The sequence below is a fragment of the Cajanus cajan genome, chromosome 9, assembly GCF_000230855.2.
Source record: "Cajanus cajan strain Asha chromosome 9, NIPB_CcT2T_4, whole genome shotgun sequence".
NCBI classification, from domain to species: domain Eukaryota; kingdom Viridiplantae; phylum Streptophyta; class Magnoliopsida; order Fabales; family Fabaceae; genus Cajanus; species Cajanus cajan.
The window spans coordinates 7,313,448-7,332,430 of record NC_138525.1 but is presented as its reverse complement, the minus strand read 5'-3'; the positions used below and the strand labels follow the sequence as shown (position 1 = coordinate 7,332,430).

At 30.6% G+C, this 18,983-nt stretch overlaps 2 protein-coding genes across 2 annotated transcripts; one reads left to right on the top strand and one right to left on the bottom strand.

Moving 5' to 3' along the window:
• Nucleotides 1–181: 181 nt before the first annotated feature.
• TOPP4 (type one serine/threonine protein phosphatase 4) lies at nt 182–6,360 on the bottom strand. The gene is made up of 4 exons (XM_020346672.3): nt 5,985–6,360; nt 4,781–5,340; nt 4,458–4,680; nt 182–637 (listed from the first exon to the last, which is right to left on the bottom strand). The coding sequence occupies exons 1-3, from the start codon at nt 6,181–6,183 to the stop codon at nt 4,492–4,494; spliced, it is 948 nt and encodes a 315-aa protein (XP_020202261.1). The 5' UTR covers nt 6,184–6,360; the 3' UTR covers nt 182–637; nt 4,458–4,491.
• A 5,304-nt stretch (nt 6,361–11,664) lies between these two features.
• Nucleotides 11,665–17,938, top strand: LOC109788032 (WD repeat and SOF domain-containing protein 1). The gene is made up of 17 exons (XM_020346667.3): nt 11,665–11,841; nt 11,951–12,040; nt 12,157–12,268; nt 13,209–13,236; nt 14,009–14,107; nt 14,206–14,269; nt 14,372–14,406; nt 14,507–14,581; nt 14,693–14,788; nt 15,823–15,886; nt 16,126–16,179; nt 16,357–16,442; nt 16,525–16,585; nt 16,676–16,740; nt 16,919–17,024; nt 17,333–17,421; nt 17,554–17,938. Exons 1-17 carry the CDS (start codon nt 11,776–11,778, stop codon nt 17,714–17,716), a joined length of 1,353 nt encoding a protein of 450 aa, XP_020202256.2. The 5' UTR covers nt 11,665–11,775; the 3' UTR covers nt 17,717–17,938.
• Nucleotides 17,939–18,983: the final 1,045 nt, after the last annotated feature.

Genomic DNA, 18,983 nt, shown 5'->3' with positions numbered 1-18,983 from the left:
ACAGCATGTTAATGCGCATTTCAAATTTGAGATACAGAAAACAAAATGCATTTATTTCACCCTTTATTTGCAGGGACAAGAATCACCAACCGCATGCATACATAAGAATTAGAATTGTATATACTAATTGCTGAATGTTAATCTAAATTAATTGAATAATTGATCTTTGTCTAAAAGGAGATCAACAAATAATATTTTTCAATAATTAAACCTCAAGCGTAATCAACACACATAAAACAAGACCAAACCATGAAATCCAGCAATTGCACCTTTACTAACTAAATAAAATTGGACAGAATCATCAACGCAAATTGCTCTATCAATGTAAATTTGTAGTCTAAGAGGGCTTTTCAGAGCAAAGAAGGTCATTTCCATAGCATCATCATCTACAACACATATATGTACATATTGTGCTGTAGAATAATTATGAAACATAAAAAGACAAGAAAACCTTTGCTTTTATGGCCATCCACCAGTGCTTAACATCCTATATAACCAGTACCTTATGCTCATTCCTCACTGGATATTGTAGCAGTAAACTTGATCGTCCATCGTTGTCACCTCAGAATAGATAATAGAACTTAAGACCATGCAGCAATCTAAATCTTCAGGATTTAATTCAACCAGGTGAATACATCTGTACCAGAGTAAATGGAAAAAGGACAGAACAAGTTAATAAAATAGATGCTAACATGAAAAGAGAGAAGAAAGGGGTTTCTTTTAGCATTCAATAATGGGGGCCAAGTGAGGGAACTTTTACTCTTAGGACCAGATGAATACAATATACAATTAAAAAATGTAGCAATTTACAGATAAAATGTATCATAAGCATAGTTCAGTTCGATCTGGTTGTTATATTCCAGACCACGAAAAACTTTAAACAAACTACATTTACCACATACAGTAACAAAAGTGCATAGGAAATATCAGAAAAATCACAGAACAAAGCAGCTTCTAGTTATCACCAGGTTTGTAGAGAGGATTCTGGCATGTCCTACAAACTGTCAAGGCAAATGGGCTGATATATTTCCATGAAATGCTTGGAATAACACTTATATATATTAGTCATCAGAACAAGCAAAGCATTGATCATTAAACACCACTGGCGGTTTGATAAGATAGCCAAAAATTGACAACATTGTTTTTTTTGTTAAATATGAATAATGTAGATATCAGACATGCTCGTTTTCATTTCATGCTTAGGAAAAAACTTAGGTGCAATTTTTAGATACTTTTGATGTTATTCTCCAATCAAAATGGGAGTTTCACCTTGGTAGGCAGTACCAAAGTCTAGCTTTGATTAGAAAATAGCAGTAACAACAATAAAAGAACTGCACTTGAGTTTTGTTTTTATGCTTTGGGGGATTGGTCACACACACACACACATATACAAGGAAACTTACGCATAAAGCATTTTAGGATATACAAATAAACATGCATATGCCGAGATAAAAATCCCAGAAAAACCCTGCAAACCAACACCATAAAACACATGCAAACACAAAGCCCAACCATTGAGTGATAATCCTTCTTTCCCCTACAAAAACAAGGCAACCTTACAATAATAAGTACACGAGTCTGAGATTAGGAGACTAAGCCACCCCAGAAATAGAGAGGATCCTTGGTGAGATTCTAAGCCCAAAGATGCATAGCAGTGTTGTTAAATGGTGGTTATGGCGGCGCCATAACAGCACCATGGCGGGGGTGGCCGCATTCTGTTATGGTCGATTGGCCTCTGTATGGCACGAGTCAGCCATTTTGCATATGGCGACCGTTATGGTGATAATGGCGTGGTGGTTTCCGGCGGTCATGGCGCCCGTTTTGGGCTTTTTTTCCATTATTTTGGGTTTGGGCCCAGTTTTTTTATTGGGTTTGGGCATTCCATTTTTTTTTCCATTTTCCTGAATAGGTTCGCGGCAAAACCCTAACCCTAAAGTTTTGAAAAACTGTCTCCTCCATGTAACGTCAATGGTGCACCTCCTCCGACGAGTTATGCCGTCGCCGCTTTCGACACAACCACCACGCACGCGCGATTCTGATCCGCTTCTTCTCCCTCTGCGCGTGATTCTCTCCTCCCTCCGCGCGAGATTCTACTCTGCTCCTTCTCCTTCCGCATGTGATTCTCTCCTTCTCCCTCTGCGCCAGATTCTGCACCTTCTCCCTCCATCATAAAAGGAGAGGAGCACGTGGAGAGGGGCAAGTAGGAACATCTACTAATCCTTCTAAAAGAGCCAAAGGAGTAGCTTCAAAGAACAAGGGAAAAGGGTTGAAGAAGTTGAGGCATCGGAAGATTCTAGCAGTGAGGAGGAGGAATTAGTGCCAAATGCTAATTTCATACATTTAGATGGAGAAGAAGCTGAAGGATTTTTAAATGACCAACATCATCATATGGAAATTAATTATGCAGACATTGATGAGGATGAGGAGGATTAAACAAAATAATTTTAGGAATTGTCATTATGTTTTGCTGTTTTTTAACATTGTTTCTTTGTTTTGATGGCTATTTAATCCTTTTGTTGGTTAGGAATTTATGTCTTTTTATGATGACTATCACTAGATTATAATGCCATGAACTTTAGATTGTTATATTGTTGGTTTTAATAAATGTGTTTGTTATTTTTCTGTTTTTGCATCATATTATATATATATATATATATATATATATATATATTTTGTCCGCCATGGCAGTATGACACTTAAAGGTCCTTGCTGCCATCCGCCGTATAACCTTCCTGACAACCTTGATGCATAGCAACGGCTTGGATTTCCAATAAAAAAAATTACATTTAAACTCCTTTTCCTCAGCTTTAAGCCAACTCCAAGAGACAAATTTGATATTATCCAGCAAAGAGGTCATGTCAGCATTTTTATTTTTGAAAATGACTTCATTCTTATGCTTCCAAATGGACCACACTCGCTACCCATATTTCCCATCAAGCATGCCTCATGACTTTATCTTTCCTCCTAGCACAATGTTGCCAAAAATGAGTAGAGGGACACGATGGTAAAACTGTCAAAACACCTTCCATCGATAAATATACATCCAAATAGAATAAGATGCCTTGCAAGTAAATAAAAAGTGCACCAAATTCTCATCAAATTCATTGCAAAGTGGCCAAGCTAAGCTAGATCTAGTGGCTATATTTCTTCTCAACAAATTATCTTTGGTTTGGATTCTATCAAGCACCATCCTCCAACAAAATCCGGCAGTTTTGGATGGGATAGGTAGAGACCACATGCACTTAAGTAGGTCACAGTCTACATTAGCTTACCTAACAAGAGTAGCATTTTGTAATTCATTGTATATGCTTAGGGGGATTGGTTAGTTTCAAAGTAGACAATAAAAACTGGGAATTTTGATTCTCTCCAGCCCTGCAGCCCCTCCAGCAATATATTTCACCTTTTTGTAATCTATTTAGTATTTTATAAAATAGTGTCCTGGTTAGGACAAGTAGCAATTTATTTGGTAGTTTTATATATTTATGCTCAAAAACTTCTTAAACACTACGCAAGTAGCAAACTACCTCTCACTTCACTATCTCCTTTACCAGCTCTGTTATTCTCACAAACTAATATTTATTTGCAAATAAGGTTTTTCTTAACTAGTAGGGAAAAGAGGCACTTCGTGCCTCTTAATTTTTAAAAATTTAAAAAATTAAAGAAAGACAATTTAAGAGTGGTTGTGAATGGTTATTCACAAAATATGAGAGGTTTTTTTTTTCTCAAGGGTATAATGATCCACTAAAAGTGAAGACCAGAAACAGTTACACCATATATATATATATATATATATATATATAGAGAGAGAGAGAGAGAGAGAGAGACACACACACACTAATGACACAAACTAAACACAGATTTCAGTCACTATCAAAATCTAAGGAGTCTCAAAATACCTTCATAAATTAATACATACTTGATACTTCACAAATGTCCTATGCTAATGAGCCTTGAAGCAAAGATTTTAGTCATTTAACTGGATTTTCTAAAACAAAACTTGATCCCAAAATCATAAGATAAAAAATTGACACTGGCAATGCAGCAATAACAGTTATATGATTTGCTTTGAAAATGATATTTGTTATTTGATAAATCAAATTCGAATCTACAGCTAGACCTTATATATTAAGCTGAAATTTGAGCTTTTTAATAGTTTGACTCTTGTTCAATACTTGCCATTAAAAAGGTCTGGTTTTTAACAGGTGCAATCATTATAAGTAAATCAATACAAACCCTTTATAAAAATAAAAAATGATCGAAATATCCTCTTTCTTGTTCTGTTTTTAGAAGTAATTGATCAATTTTCAGGAAATATAAGAACCATCCCTCCTTTCAGAAATAAAAGCAGAATAACAACACAAAAGCCAGAAATCTCGTATGAAAGATATTGTGCAGTTAGTGATGTATGCTCAACCAGTGCACTATACCATATGAAATAAAAGCAACAGTAACGAAACCTTAGTTAATTATGTGACAGTGATGTGCCAACCATCACATCTTGTTTGACATCACAAACTTTGTTTTTTTCTCTGCAGGCTTAAGAATCTGAAAAGAGCACATCAAGTTATCATCCACACTCATCATTGCACCAGCATTGTCAAATTCGCCACAGTAGTTTGGAGCTGAAAATATTGTAACAAGTTGCCTATCGGCGAAGAATTCATAACCATCCTCTACAACCTACACAAGATTTATAAAGTAAGTTTCCAGTAAAGTATCATAAGTTTTCCCTTCTTAGAGAAGCTGAATGAGTATTGTCAGAAAAAGAAAATATAGTGACCTGATGAGCACGACAAATGAGGTCCAAGTCATGCTTTGTCAAAAATTCAGCCACCTTATCGGGGCCAAAGGTGTAGGACACTCCTCTGTCATTCATACCCCAACCTTTCACATCCCTACCAGGATCAGACCAAAGCAAATCACAGAGCAAGCCGGTGTCCGGAACTGCAGTTGGACGAATTAGATTCCTGATTTGATCCAAGTTTGTGAGTTCAGGGGAAAGACCACCATGCATGCACAATATTTTATCATCTATAAGGGCTGCCACAGGAAGGCAGTTAAAAGAGTCGGTAAAGGCTTTCCAAAGCCTCACATTAAACCTCCGCTTACATTCATCATAAAACCCATAAATCCTATTAATGGAAGCACACTCGTGATTACCCCTCAACAGGAAAAAGTTTTCTGGATATTTGATTTTATATGCAAGCAAAAGACATATAGTTTCTAAGCTCTGCTTCCCACGGTCCACATAGTCCCCTAAAAAGAGATAATTCGCATTAGGAGGCAAACCCCCATACTCAAATAGCCTTAACAAATCACTGTACTGTCCATGAATGTCACCTGGAAAAGCAAAGAGAGATCTCAACCATGCCATAAAATAACAATACAGGCAATGTTAAATGACACAGAAAAGCTAACAAACAAAAACAAAACAAAATGTCTTATCTGTTGGAAGTCCCACTAGTGATATGACTCAAAAATAGTATACAATGTACATAACTTGAGTGCAACCCTAACCTCATGTGCTAGCTTTTGCAATTGAGTTAAACTCAAACCCAAATTCTAAGATGGTATCAATGTCATATGTAGTCAATGCAGGACTTGAATTTTTTCAAATATTTTCCCACTAAGTGAAGTTGGCCACATGGATCACTCAATGCCATTGTGTTCAGTTAAAAACCAAACTCCCCTTGTGGTTTTCATGGCAGTCCTTAGTCCAGGTAAAAGAAGAGGGATGTGTTAGTTCCTCAGCAGCCAAGATAAAAGGTGTCTATACATCAAACATATACGGCTCACCACAAAAAAGCTAACAAACAATATTCATGCCCTAAAACCAAAGGATGACCCACATTTACTTTGAACCAGCCAAAGATACCCCAAAACTAAAAGGTTCAAACTTGCTACAAACAAAGGACACCCAGAAGCATTTTCAAACCCTAAACAGAAAAGGGAGGTAAATAGAGGAGAGAAGGGGAAAAGGGTACCACAAATCTTGATGGGGGCTTCAAGTTCAAGCAAATTGGGCTGTTGAAGGAAGATGTCTCTGGAAGCGACGCAGAGTTGCTTGATCTCGGACTCGGAGAGCTGAACCTGCTTGCCGGGTCGGGCCAATCGGACCTCCGTTAAGCGGCGGATTATGTCATCAAGAACAGCCTCATCAATCACTGTCCCCTGTGAGCTCATCGCAGCCGATCAAAACAAAACCTTGTTTTTCTTCTTCTCTGCGGTTCTGAAGAGCAAACACAACAGACGGTAGCAAGCAAAGGGGTGAACCAACCAAGAGCTTTACTTGGTTTGGTTCTTTCTCTCTCTGTTACTCTGTCTCTCTGTGTTTTTTGCTCTCTTCACTGTTACCTTTCTTTCACCATCCCATATATATTTATTATTACTTATTATTTTTATTTATTTAGCAGATAACATAACAATTAACAACTACCCTTCTTTACTTAAAAATAAAAAATAAAACAAAACAAAACAAAACAAAAAACAAATACCCTATGCACTGATTTTTTTAATTCCATTGGATATTTTTGTAAACTCGTAGATTTTAAAATTATTTTTAGTTGTCAATTTTTTAAAATTATACTAATGGTAATTATTGATTGGTTGTTAATTTTTTAGGATAAAATATATTTTTATCATTTATTTTATTTATTATATTTATTTTTAAAAATTTATTTTAGTCTTTTATTTATTAAATTTAGATTAATTTAATATTTTGAAATAATAATTGTAAAACATAATTTTAAATTATCTTTTAATTGATTTAAAACTTTAAATATGTATCATTAAATTTATTTATATAAAAACTATTGAATGTAATTAAAATTTAAAATAAAATATTGTAAATATAGTAAAAATTACATAAAAATAAGTTTAAAAAATAATTCAAAATTCAAAAATATAATTTTATATAATTTTATTTTTATTTTTTTGAAACATATTATTGTTCACATTATTTTTAATATATATAAATATTTTAAATTTAAATATTAGTTGAATTTCATAACTTTAATATAGTTAAATCTAATATTATAAGTTTCATATTTTTAATTAATTTAAAATTATGTCACAAAATTAAAAATATATATACATTATTTTAAAATATCAAATTGATCTAAATATATAAAAGATAAAAGATTAAAATTAATATTTTAATAAATAATGAACTAAAATAAATTAAAAAATAAGATAAAATATCAAAAGATAACTTAATCAATTCTTTATAATAACTATTAAAAGTTATATTTATAACTATTTTGAAAAAAAATTGATTTGTTACAAGTGTAAAAAAAATTATTATGACAGAAAATAGTCGATTACACTCATAGTTGTACCATTAATATGTTAATATGGTTTTTATGATTCTACCGAATCAACTAATATTCATGACTATATGTTACCATTTTTCTTGTTAAAAATAATTGAAATTAAATAATTATATAAATAAAGAGTTCTTATTTTTATTCGTATATGTTAAAAATATATATTATATCAATTTTGGTATATAGCAGAGAAAAATTAAATAAATTTAAGTTCATAGTATAAAGTTTTGTATATATGAATTATATAATAAAAAAATCAACTTAATAGCAGGTTTTGTAACAAAATGAAGTAATAAAAATCTTTAAATAATATACTAATTGATGTAGCTTGTAACGTAACTTATTTTTAATTTTCTAAAGGTGATATTCGTTGTTACGGAGCCTCAAAAACATGTCTAAATCATCTTTTGTTCAAAAATATTGATCAGAAGCTAGGTTGTTTTTTTGTGAAAAATCCCTAGAACATAAAAGAAGCTCAAGAATACTCATTCAAGACCATTATTTCTTTTCATAATTTTATTCACTACACATAGTTTCAGAATTCTAAAAATATAAATGTTGAACCCAACATATCCAGATTTCAAGCAATATTTTTGCATGATTAAAAATCTTCTGATAATCCAGAGAGAGGATCTTCATGCTCATATGCGTGTCAATTCGACTTTTTTTCTAAAATACCAAACCTATAAAAAAATTTAAAAAACTAAATTTTAAATACTTTTTTTTAACATTTATTAATCTAAAGTATCAATCAAATTTGTTGATTACTAATACCTATAGAAGAACCTCTTTTTAAAATATTTGATTAGAGAATTTTTTTTTTCTTATCCTAGATTTAGAATTCTTAAGAATTACAAAGTTTGCGGTAATAGTTAAAATTTCTTTGGTATAAAACTTATTAGAAATGTTGGTATAGATTTGAAATTAATAAATTATAATAATATTTTTTAATACATGACTATTTTTTAAAAAATATATTTAATCAAAACAATCTCTTTTGAAATATTTTTTTATTAAGATTTTATTATAAATATGACATTCAAATTTTTTATCTAATTAATTTTAAGATAATAAAAAATTAATTACACATATAAATAAATTTTACATATAATAATATTTATATTCAATAAAACTTAAACTATTTAAAAAAGTTGATAACTTATAGTTAAAATTATTTAAATAAGAATTTAATAAAAAACAAAAAAAATACTTTACAAAAAAGATATAAGTTTATATTATTTTATTTATTTAAAAAAATAAAAGTGTTATCATATACTATTAATATGTACGGACAAGACATGCTCTAATAATATTATTAAGCTTCAGAAGGTGAAATAATGAAACACATAAAATAAAAAAATAAAAATAAAAAAAAGGCTGAGAGAGTGAGAGAAAGACATGTTTTGGAAGAAGATGAATCTTAACTTTATTTTTTTGAAAAAAAGATAAATTCACTATATATTTTATATTTTTAATTTTTAAAATTATATTTTAAAAAATGATGCTATAATTTTTTTGTATGATTAAATTTTTTCTCTAAGTCAAAAAAATTGGATTTTCAAGAACAATTTTGTGAAAAAAAAGATAAAAATGATTTTAATAAACAATATTTTCTATAATTTTTTTAAAATACATGCAAAAATGAAAAACTAATATTTTTAACTTAAGATTCTTCTATAACTAAAACTTGTCCTCTCTCAAGCATCCCTTAATACTTTTTTTTCTTATAATTATATATAATTTTATATGAATATAATTCATATCTACTTTATCAGCACACAAGATATATATTATTCTCTTGATATAGTTTATTTTTTACTAAAGTATAAATAATTTATTTAAATAAAACAAGTGGTTATCAATTATGTTAAGCGGTATTGAACCTTGGTGCCTCTTCCCAAATCTAAATTACGGTTTTTTTAATACACGAATTCAATATCTTGTTTTAAAAAATTGAACTAAAAACTAATTCAAGAAAGACTTGTTTATTTCAAATTTAAAGTATATGTTCCTGACAAAGTGACGCGAATTTTTCATATGTTTTTATTTATCCAAAAAATGGTTATATATATATTTTTTAAACAAATCAAGACCAGTGACAATTAATGCATATGGACATCCGAATACATATTGTGCAATCTAATACGTAGTAAGTCATATTTTGGCCATATACTTTAGTCGTATTCTAGCCACCAATTCAACTTTGTTTCACGTGAAAACATTCCAACATATATATAAAGGAGCATAATCCCACCATTATTTCACAAAAAAAAATGCTCAAAATTGCCAAGAAAATTCAAACAAAGAGCGGTTCATCTAGAACATCAAAACAACATGCATAGTCGTCCAGCAGACTCCCAAGGTATTTTTTTTTATAACAAATATACAAAACAAAATTAATCATTCAAAAGTGGCAATATGCAACCAACATATTTTTATCACCATCAAAGCCACTATAGTTCCAAAATTCCGTGACCATACAGAACAGCAGAGGAATGAACTCAAACAATGCATGCATCAAAACACCATTAGATTGTGATGGGGCTGTCAATAAAGGTAGTATGGCTTGTTGTGGAGGAGTGGTCTGTGATTCTCCTGGAAAATTAGGCTACTGCTCTATTCTTGAGTCTGAGTTGTGGGCGATTTTACATGGAATGCGCATTCTGGTTGGTAGGAACTTGAGGCAGAAGGTATTAGTGGAATTTGATTCCACTACAGCGGTTACACTTGTGAACCAATGAAGGTTGCTCCAAGTCCCATCCATACTTTGACCTTGTTAAAGAGATAAGGGAGTGGAGCTCTAAACTATCACTTTTTTCATGTTCTCATATCCTTCATCTTTTGTTTCTCCGTTGTTACTTACAGATGCTTCTGCTGCTGTTTATTTAAGTTAATGTTAAGTTCTTCAGATTTTTAGCCCTTGAATTCAAAAAAAAGAAAAACTCTTCATGAGAATTTAAAGAAGAAATGAGAGATTTTAAAATATTTATAGTATAATATATAAAATATTTTTATATTTATTTTAAATTTTAAAATTATAAAATTAAATCGATTTTAAAAAATTTTGTCCATGTGAACCAAATAAAAGAATTTCCTTCCTCAACATTTCCTCAAAAAAGAAAAATCCAACCAGTTTTTTTTTTAACCAAACTTGACCTCCACAATTGTTTTTTTCTTCTTCCACATAATATTTGTTACTATTTTACAAACAAATACAATATTTTTATTCATGTTTTCTATACATATATTTAATTATAAATTATTGTGTATGATTTATTTATTGTTTTATACTGATAGTTATTTTCATTTTTTGGTTAACATATATAACACATGTTTGATTTCATTTAATTAACTAATTTTAGGTAAATTACAAGTAAATGTAAATTCACATGTTTAATTTTATAGGGAGAAATAAAGAAGTTTGAGTTAAAATAGTTTATATATTGAATAAATATTTTTATATGTTCACTAATAAGTCATTTTTATAATAAAAATATTTGGTTTAAATATGTTGTTAGTCTCTTAAATTTAAAATTAATTTTTTTTAGTTTATTAATTTTAAAAAAATATATATTTAAGTTATTATATTCATATTTTATCGATGAATCAATAAAAAATATTGTGTACAAAATTCATCAATTAGTAAAAATATAATATTAAACAAGTTGATGATGTATAATTATCTTAACTATTATTTTCAAATATATTATTTGTGATCTTATAAATTAATTTTTTTTAAATTACAAGGATTACTTTTTTTTTAATTTCAGAAATAAAAAACAATTTTAATCTAATTTTAAAATATTAAAAAAATTAAATATCAACTTTTATACATTAAACATGAAAAACTATTTTGTGTAAAAGTATTTTAAGTGTTTTTCTCGTATAAATATTTTTAATTTATTATCTAATTTAGTTTTTTTTATCAAAATTATTTATAAATTAAATATTAATATTTTAAAATAAATTATTAATATTTTTTTTATTATAATATAAATTATTTATTATAAAATTTAAAATATAATTTAATATTTAAAATTATCTATTCATATAAATTTTAAATATAGTTTATATATGCAAATATTATATTTAGTTTATATATAATTTATTGCAATATATATATATATATATTTTACACATACTAAAATATTAATTTAAATATAAATTACGTCACTTTAAATTAATTTCACTAAAAATTATTTTTTTTATCCTTACTATAGACAATTAGAAATCAAAATGGAGGTTTTACGGATATATTTAATTTCCTAGTGAATCGGATCGGACTAATCGGGTAGACCCGTATCCGTGTCTGAAACGAAAACAAGACGCTGTATTTTGTAAAACCCTTTCTACCTCGAGCATTGCTTCCACCAGTCATCATCCTAGGGTTTTTGAGTGCTGTCTAATTCGGAGGTTGAAGCGAGTGCTGTCTCTTTCTCCGCAGCTTCTAATGAAGGTCAAAGTCATATCACGTTCCGTCGATGAGTTCACCCGAGAACGAAGTCAAGACCTTCAGGTGATTCAAAGCACTCGACCCTTCATTACTTGTGTTCTCCTAATTGCTCAATTCAATCAAATTTACAAACTTTTGCTTTTTCTAACGCTGCCCCTTTCGTTCGGAAAAGAGGGTGTTCAGGAATTACGATCCCAGCCTTCGTCCTCAAGAGAAGGCGGTGGAGTATGTGCGTGCCCTTAATGCAGTGAAGTTGGACAAGGCATGGTTTCCTTTTTTGTGTGTGTGTTTTTTTATGCTTAGCAATCAGTGTGTTTTTATTGGATTTGAAGTTTATGTGTTGCTTATTATGTTTATTTTTAATATTTGAGGAGTTAGATTTTTGCAAGACCATTCATTGGAGCACTGGATGGGCATGTGGACGCTGTTTCGTGTATGGCGAAGAACCCTAGTCAGTTGAAAGGGATATTCTCCGGTTCAATGGATGGAGGTACTTCATTTTTCCTGATTTAGCTATGCCCCCTGCAGCTTTATGTGTGCTTGCAGTTGTAGGAAGTAATGGCTGAATTGTAGTATTGGTTTGGAGATGGTGAAGGTTGGAAGAGAAGAGGAGGAAATTTATTTTGCTATGTTGTGGATTTTCAAAATATGGTGGGTTGATTATGAATTCTTAATCTTAAATTCAGGAAGTAGTTACTTTGGATCAGGAGGACTAGAAATGTTATTGAGAAGAGGAGACTGTTATTCAAATAGATTCGTGAAATCCTATACTAGACAACCAGAATTCTTCTGTCATAATAAGTTAGCAACATGAGAGTTGACAACTGACATCATTAGTGAATATTGACTCTTGGATATATGAGTACTGAGTAGTCAACATTACTGTGACTTATCTATCCAACAACCACCCTTTAATATTTGTAAAAATTTGGCCAACTTCTATCAAATTTTTTTGGGCTGGTTAGTGTTACACTATAGTTGTTTTAACTTTTTGAAGCCTCCCTTCTTGTTATGTGTGGCAAAAATGCTAGTAAATGTTTTCATGCTTGCTGTGTAACTGTTGCTGATTATGAAACATAGTTGTTTAAACTAGTAAGGTTCTCTTTGCACAATACATCATATACAAGAATCATTCATAAAATATTTCCATGTTAAAGAGATAAGAAATAATTGTATGGGAAATGTCTTTTGTATCCGTTCGCTTTTGCTATTCATCCATGTCTTGTAACTTCACCCTCATTTTTTTTTGGTTCATTTTGGTTCAATTTTTCGTTGATTTTCCTTCTATATAGTGTTAGGTATAGTGCATTACCCTTCTGTTGCACATTAGGTTCAATCCCCTGTATATTGTTATTTTCATACAATGCTGGATGAGTTGAGTTGCGTACGTATCAAGAAACCTGTAACATTTGTTTTTGTTGTGTTTGCAGATATTCGTCTTTGGGATTTAGCTGCAAGGTAATAAATTTCTTTGTTATTTTGTTTTATTTCTCAAAATGAAAAAAATTCTGCCAGGAACTTGAATCAAGTACATGATATTTTGTAGTCTCTTTGAAATGGAGAACATTTCTATGTAATACTTCATCCGTTTTTTTTATGTGTCCAGTGACCAATTAGGGGATAACACAAATTAAGGAATGTAATTAATATCCTTGTTTATATCAAAATTATTTTAACTTCCTAGTACGACCTTTACTATTATTTCTCTCTCATTTATGATAAATGTGTAAAGTATTTAAGAATTAGTTAGAGGGCATATATGAAAATACAACAATTAATATTGTCTTGAATATCTAAGATGACAGATAAAAAGAAACAAAATTTAACAGCACCTGAGCTGCCTCTTTTTTCTTAACTTTCTGTTTATATTTTATGGATGAACATAGACAATATTATCTCAAAAGAAGTAATAATTTATGTCTTATTAGTTATGAATGATCCCTAGTTTGCTGAATCAAATATGACTTGAGATTTTCTTATTATTTCTCTGGTTGATGGTATATTGACTTTCTGAAAAATGGTAGTTATAAATGAATAAATTATTTAATAATTCATCATATATATATATATATATACTATATGCATAAGAAAAAACATTGATTATTAATTGGCTTATGCATCAACTTATTTAACTAAATATTAAGAAAGAACAGGTTTTTCATGTTACAATATTTGGGACTTTACTATGTACCTTACATTGTTGCTCGCTATATTTGAAAAAAAAAAAAAGACGAACAGTTTGTCAGTTTCCTGGTCACCAAGGTGCTGTACGAGGCTTGACAGCATCTACAGATGGACGCATTCTTGTGTCATGTGGAACTGATTGCACGTAAGAATCTACCTTTTCAATCTTTTCCCCTATTATATCAAGCTCTCATATTTAGCCTTTGATAGTTAATTTTTCTGATGTAACGAATTTGTGTTCAGTATCAGACTCTGGAATATTCCTACTACTATGGAGTCAGATGACTCAACTAAGAGCACTGCCGAGGTGAAATATTGTGCTGGTATTTTTTTACTGTTGCCTTTTGTGGTTTTATTCCAGTGGGTATACTATTAACTCAATTTTATGAATTATTTTTGCTTTGTACAGCCAGCAAGTGTTCATGTTTGGAAAAATGCATTTTGGTAAGTTTTGGAGTGAATTATCCCAGAGGTAGATATTGAAGCTGTTATTTAACTATATTTTTATGTTCACTGAACATTGTTTTACTTTCTTTAATTTTAGGGGTGTTGATCACCAGTGGGATGGTGAGCATTTTGCCACAGCTGGTGCTCAAGTCGATATATGGAATCACAACAGGTGTTAATATCAATTTCTGTTTGCTCTACTTATTTTACTAGAATCACAATTGACTTTTCTAATTTTATTTTTATTTCACCATTTCATGTTATTGTTGCTACCCTTCTGCAGGTCTCAGCCGATAAACAGTTTTGAATGGGGGTCAGATACAGTAATTTCTGTCCGGTTTAATCCTGGAGAACCAAATCTCTTGGCCACCTCAGCTAGGTATGCGAGATTTCCTGTAGGGCAAGCACTACAGTATTGATCATGATACGATTAGTTTTTTTTTTCCCCAATAGATATCCTGGTCTTTTTTTGTTCTTTGTTTTGCCTGTTTAGTGTTTGTTTGCCAATCTCATTAAATTTTGTATTTTTCTCCACTGTTGATTTTTTCTACTGTTTTAGTGAGTTGCTATTCCTGCTTGTTTTAGTATCACATCTCAATGTTCCATTTCCTAGATTAAAGCCATGGTACTGTCAAACATGATTAAAACTGTAATTTAAATACGCTCCTAAGTTTGAGATAATCCACTCACTGCAAGTTTGACATTGATCTTAATTTAGTAGTTCTTGGTTTTTGTTGAAATTATAAGGAAGAAGGAAATGAGAAATAGAGATTCTAAATAAAATTATTTTGTATAATGACGTGATGAATATAATCCAAAAGACGGAGCTCTAAGCTTTAATTATATGACTCGTACCCCTAATTAAATAAAGAAACACATCATGGAATTTAAATATGGGAACTATTCGAAAGATATTATCTAAGATGCTCTAAACTATTATAAAATAAAATCATGTAAGTATCCTGTGAGATTTTGAGAGAGACCAAACAGAGAGAATGAGAGAAAATTCTTTATTCTGATTTTTTTTAAATGAGTTTTTCTGTCTTTGAAGCTTAAGAGTCTTTTATTTATAATTTATATGACTCAAGGCTTGCTTTTCTAAGAAGCTTACTAGATAGGGAGATAAGTCAAAAAAGAATTTAAAATCATGTTCCAAAATAAAAAACTAAAGTGAATCTTAAAAATAAGATAAAAGACTAAAAGTATATTTTAGCTAAACATAATAATATATAATAAGGGGAGTAGTTTATGTTTCTTATGGTATGCATTTTGTTGTTGATGTTTTACTTATTTAGATTTTAAATAATGTTTACTTTAATCCACTTTATAAATCAGGAAAATTTTTAGTAGGCTTAATGTACTTCTCTCGTGTGTGTGAATTACCTGTTATTTTAACCTGTTTTCTTATTTTAGTGATCGGAGCATAATTCTGTATGATTTACGCATGGCTTCCCCAGTGAGGAAAATGATAATGATGGTAATTACTTCTTATCATTAATTTAAATTTTGACACATGGCCGCAGTTTTTGATTTTGTTATTTCTAGTCATCAATTTTATTGTTAAATGAGCCACCTATTATTTTATTTGCTTTTTTAATTGCACACTATTATCATTGTCACATTTCTCAACAACATTTTAACTGTTGAAATGTTTTATCATTTCGTTTGACTCCAAATATGTTCATGATTATACTAACCGTTACTTCATTATGGCAGACCAAAACCAATTCTATATCTTGGAACCCAATGGAACCCATAAATTTTACAGCTGTAAGTTTATCGGATGAATTTTTCTGATGGTTCTGAAGCTATTATCTTTTAGGGTTTTGGTTATGGCTAACATGAGATATTGTTGGGTTGAGATGTCTTTTTATATAGTTGTATAATAGTATCAATATTCAATAGTGATATTTTTATATTCTTATAACAAATTTCATTGCCATGCAGGCAAATGAAGATGGTAACTGCTATAGCTATGACGCTAGGAAGTTAGATGAAGCTAAATGTGTACACAAAGATCATGTTTCTGCAGTGTAAGATGATTTTTCTATAAATATTGTCTTTTTGGTAAATCTAGAATTTGTCATACCTACATTTTCATGTTTCATTCTACAGGATGGATATTGACTACTCGCCAACTGGACGGGAGTTTGTCACTGGATCTTATGATAGAACGGTTAGTTCCTTGAATTTTGTCTTTAATCATTTGACGTTTGGTCTAACTTAGAGAATGATTTCATATCTAGTAGTGATTTCTCTTTTGTAGGTGAGACTTTTCCAGTTTAATGGTGGTCACAGCAAGGAGATTTATCATACAAAGAGAATGCAAAGGTTCGCATAATTTATAAATGAAACCAAACATACTATTGTGTTTGATTACTGACGTCACTTCTGAACCAATGTAAACCTTGGACATGTAACAATATTCTTTTTTTCTGTTTTTGTGGAGTTTACCACTGAAAGATTTCTATTATCTTATGGTAGGCTGAACTTTACCTTTGTTATGCAGGGTATTTTGTGTCAAGTTCAGTGGCGATGGAAGTTATGTGATTTCAGGAAGTGATGACACTAACCTTAGGCTTTGGAAGGCAAAAGCATCAGAGCAACTTGGAGTTGTAAGATTTCTTCCTTACCTCTGGCGTTGCTGAGATTCAAGTCAAATAATGGATGAATCTCGATGTTTGTTTATATAATTTTTTCCATTTTGTCATGAATTTGGATCTACTTACTGTATCTCGTAACATGGCTGTCATTTTAGTAGTGAGATAGACAGTTAGACACCATCTAGTATAAAAGAAGACCTATATTTTCTGTTCATGGTTCCAAATCCCTGAAGTATCAAAATGACAAGGTTATTCTAGGAGTAGAACTTGGTGGATCCAAAATATATGAGTTTAATTGAGTTTCATTGATTATGCTACAGATTCTCCCAAGGGAACGGAAGAAGCATGAGTATCATGAGGCCATAAAGAAACGATATAAGCACCTCCCTGAAATTAGCCGCATTGCAAAGTAAGATTCATCAAACAATTATTTTTAGGAACCATACCTGACAAGCATTTATGTCATAAATTATATATTTTTGCAAAACAGTTCATGGCATGTGCTTATTGTTTTTCTTTTTTGTTGTTATGCTCTCAACAGACATAGGCACTTGCCAAGACCAATATACAAAGCTTCCAAATTAATGCATGTTATGGCGGATGCTAAGAGAAGGAAGGAAGAGAAGAGGAAAGCTCATAGTGCTCCAGGGAGTATCAAAACACAGCCATTACGGAGACGAAGAATTATCAAAGAAGTTGAGTAAGGTTTTTCTCAGCCGGTGCCTGAAAAAAGATCCAGCTAATATTTATGAGTTGGCATGTGTTATTATACTGATGTCAGCATGCATGCATGCATGCTTTTACAGTTTTATGCTTGGATAGCTGTGTTGCATGTTTAGTATAGTCTGGCATCCTATATTGTTATGTACGTAGCATATTGTTGGAACGAGTAGCTTATAATGCAAGAAATTTTGGTTTATTCTGGATTTCAGTTTCTCCTTTTGCTTAATGTCCTTGCGCAACAAATTATTGTATTTTTTGATTCAATGGCAGATTACACTTTTGGTAGTATTTCTTGTTCACGGTACATACCAATTCTTTGGATGCTTCTTCCAACTGATTTAAGACTACAATTTTTAAACACCTCCCTTCCCTTTAGTATTTATATTTTGTTGGGAAGGCTATAATTAAGACTTTAACACTAGATTTTCCAAATTTGAATGAATATATGCATTTAAAGTAATTTTAACGTTGTGATTAGAGGTGGCATAATGGACGGACTTGTAGGGCTGACCTGAATATACATCACTTGGATTTTAAATCTTGAGCTTGAATTAGAAACGAACTATTATAAGGCCAACTTGATTATGATCCGATTTTGATTTAGTTTGCGATATTCTAAAAAAAGGGCTTTTTATTGGGTTTAGGTTTCATTTAAAAGTTGGAATTGAATCGAGGGTTTTTGGGTTGGCATGTTTAAATCGATTATGGTTCGTTTTACCATCTCTAGTGATGGTGTGCAAAATTTATGCAAATATGTAACCGTAGAATCTAAACAAACAAGGTAAAAGTCACATTTCATCCATGCAACATGACGTAAGAAAAAGGTTAACAAAATTGGATTAATATGTTCCTAAAAATTTATACTCACTCAAAATAGCATTGTCACTAGGGATGGCAATGCATCTCATGAGGTGGATAGGAAAATATGGATAGGAAAATATTTGTACTTGTTCCATAAGATAAAAATTTGTCCCATATCTGTCTTATTTGCATAGGTATTCGTTTGGTAGATATTTATAAATTTTATAAATATTTTGGGTATTTATGAATATTTAAAATTATTTAAAAAATAAAATATTAAAAATAAATGATTGATAATTTTTAAACTTGTAATTAATATTCGTCCCTGCTCCATTTATTAATAAACAAAAAATATCCATATCAATCACTTACAAATATAAACTATCTATTTATTATTCGTGATGAATTTTATTTATAGATACATGCATATAAACATTTTTAGGCAAG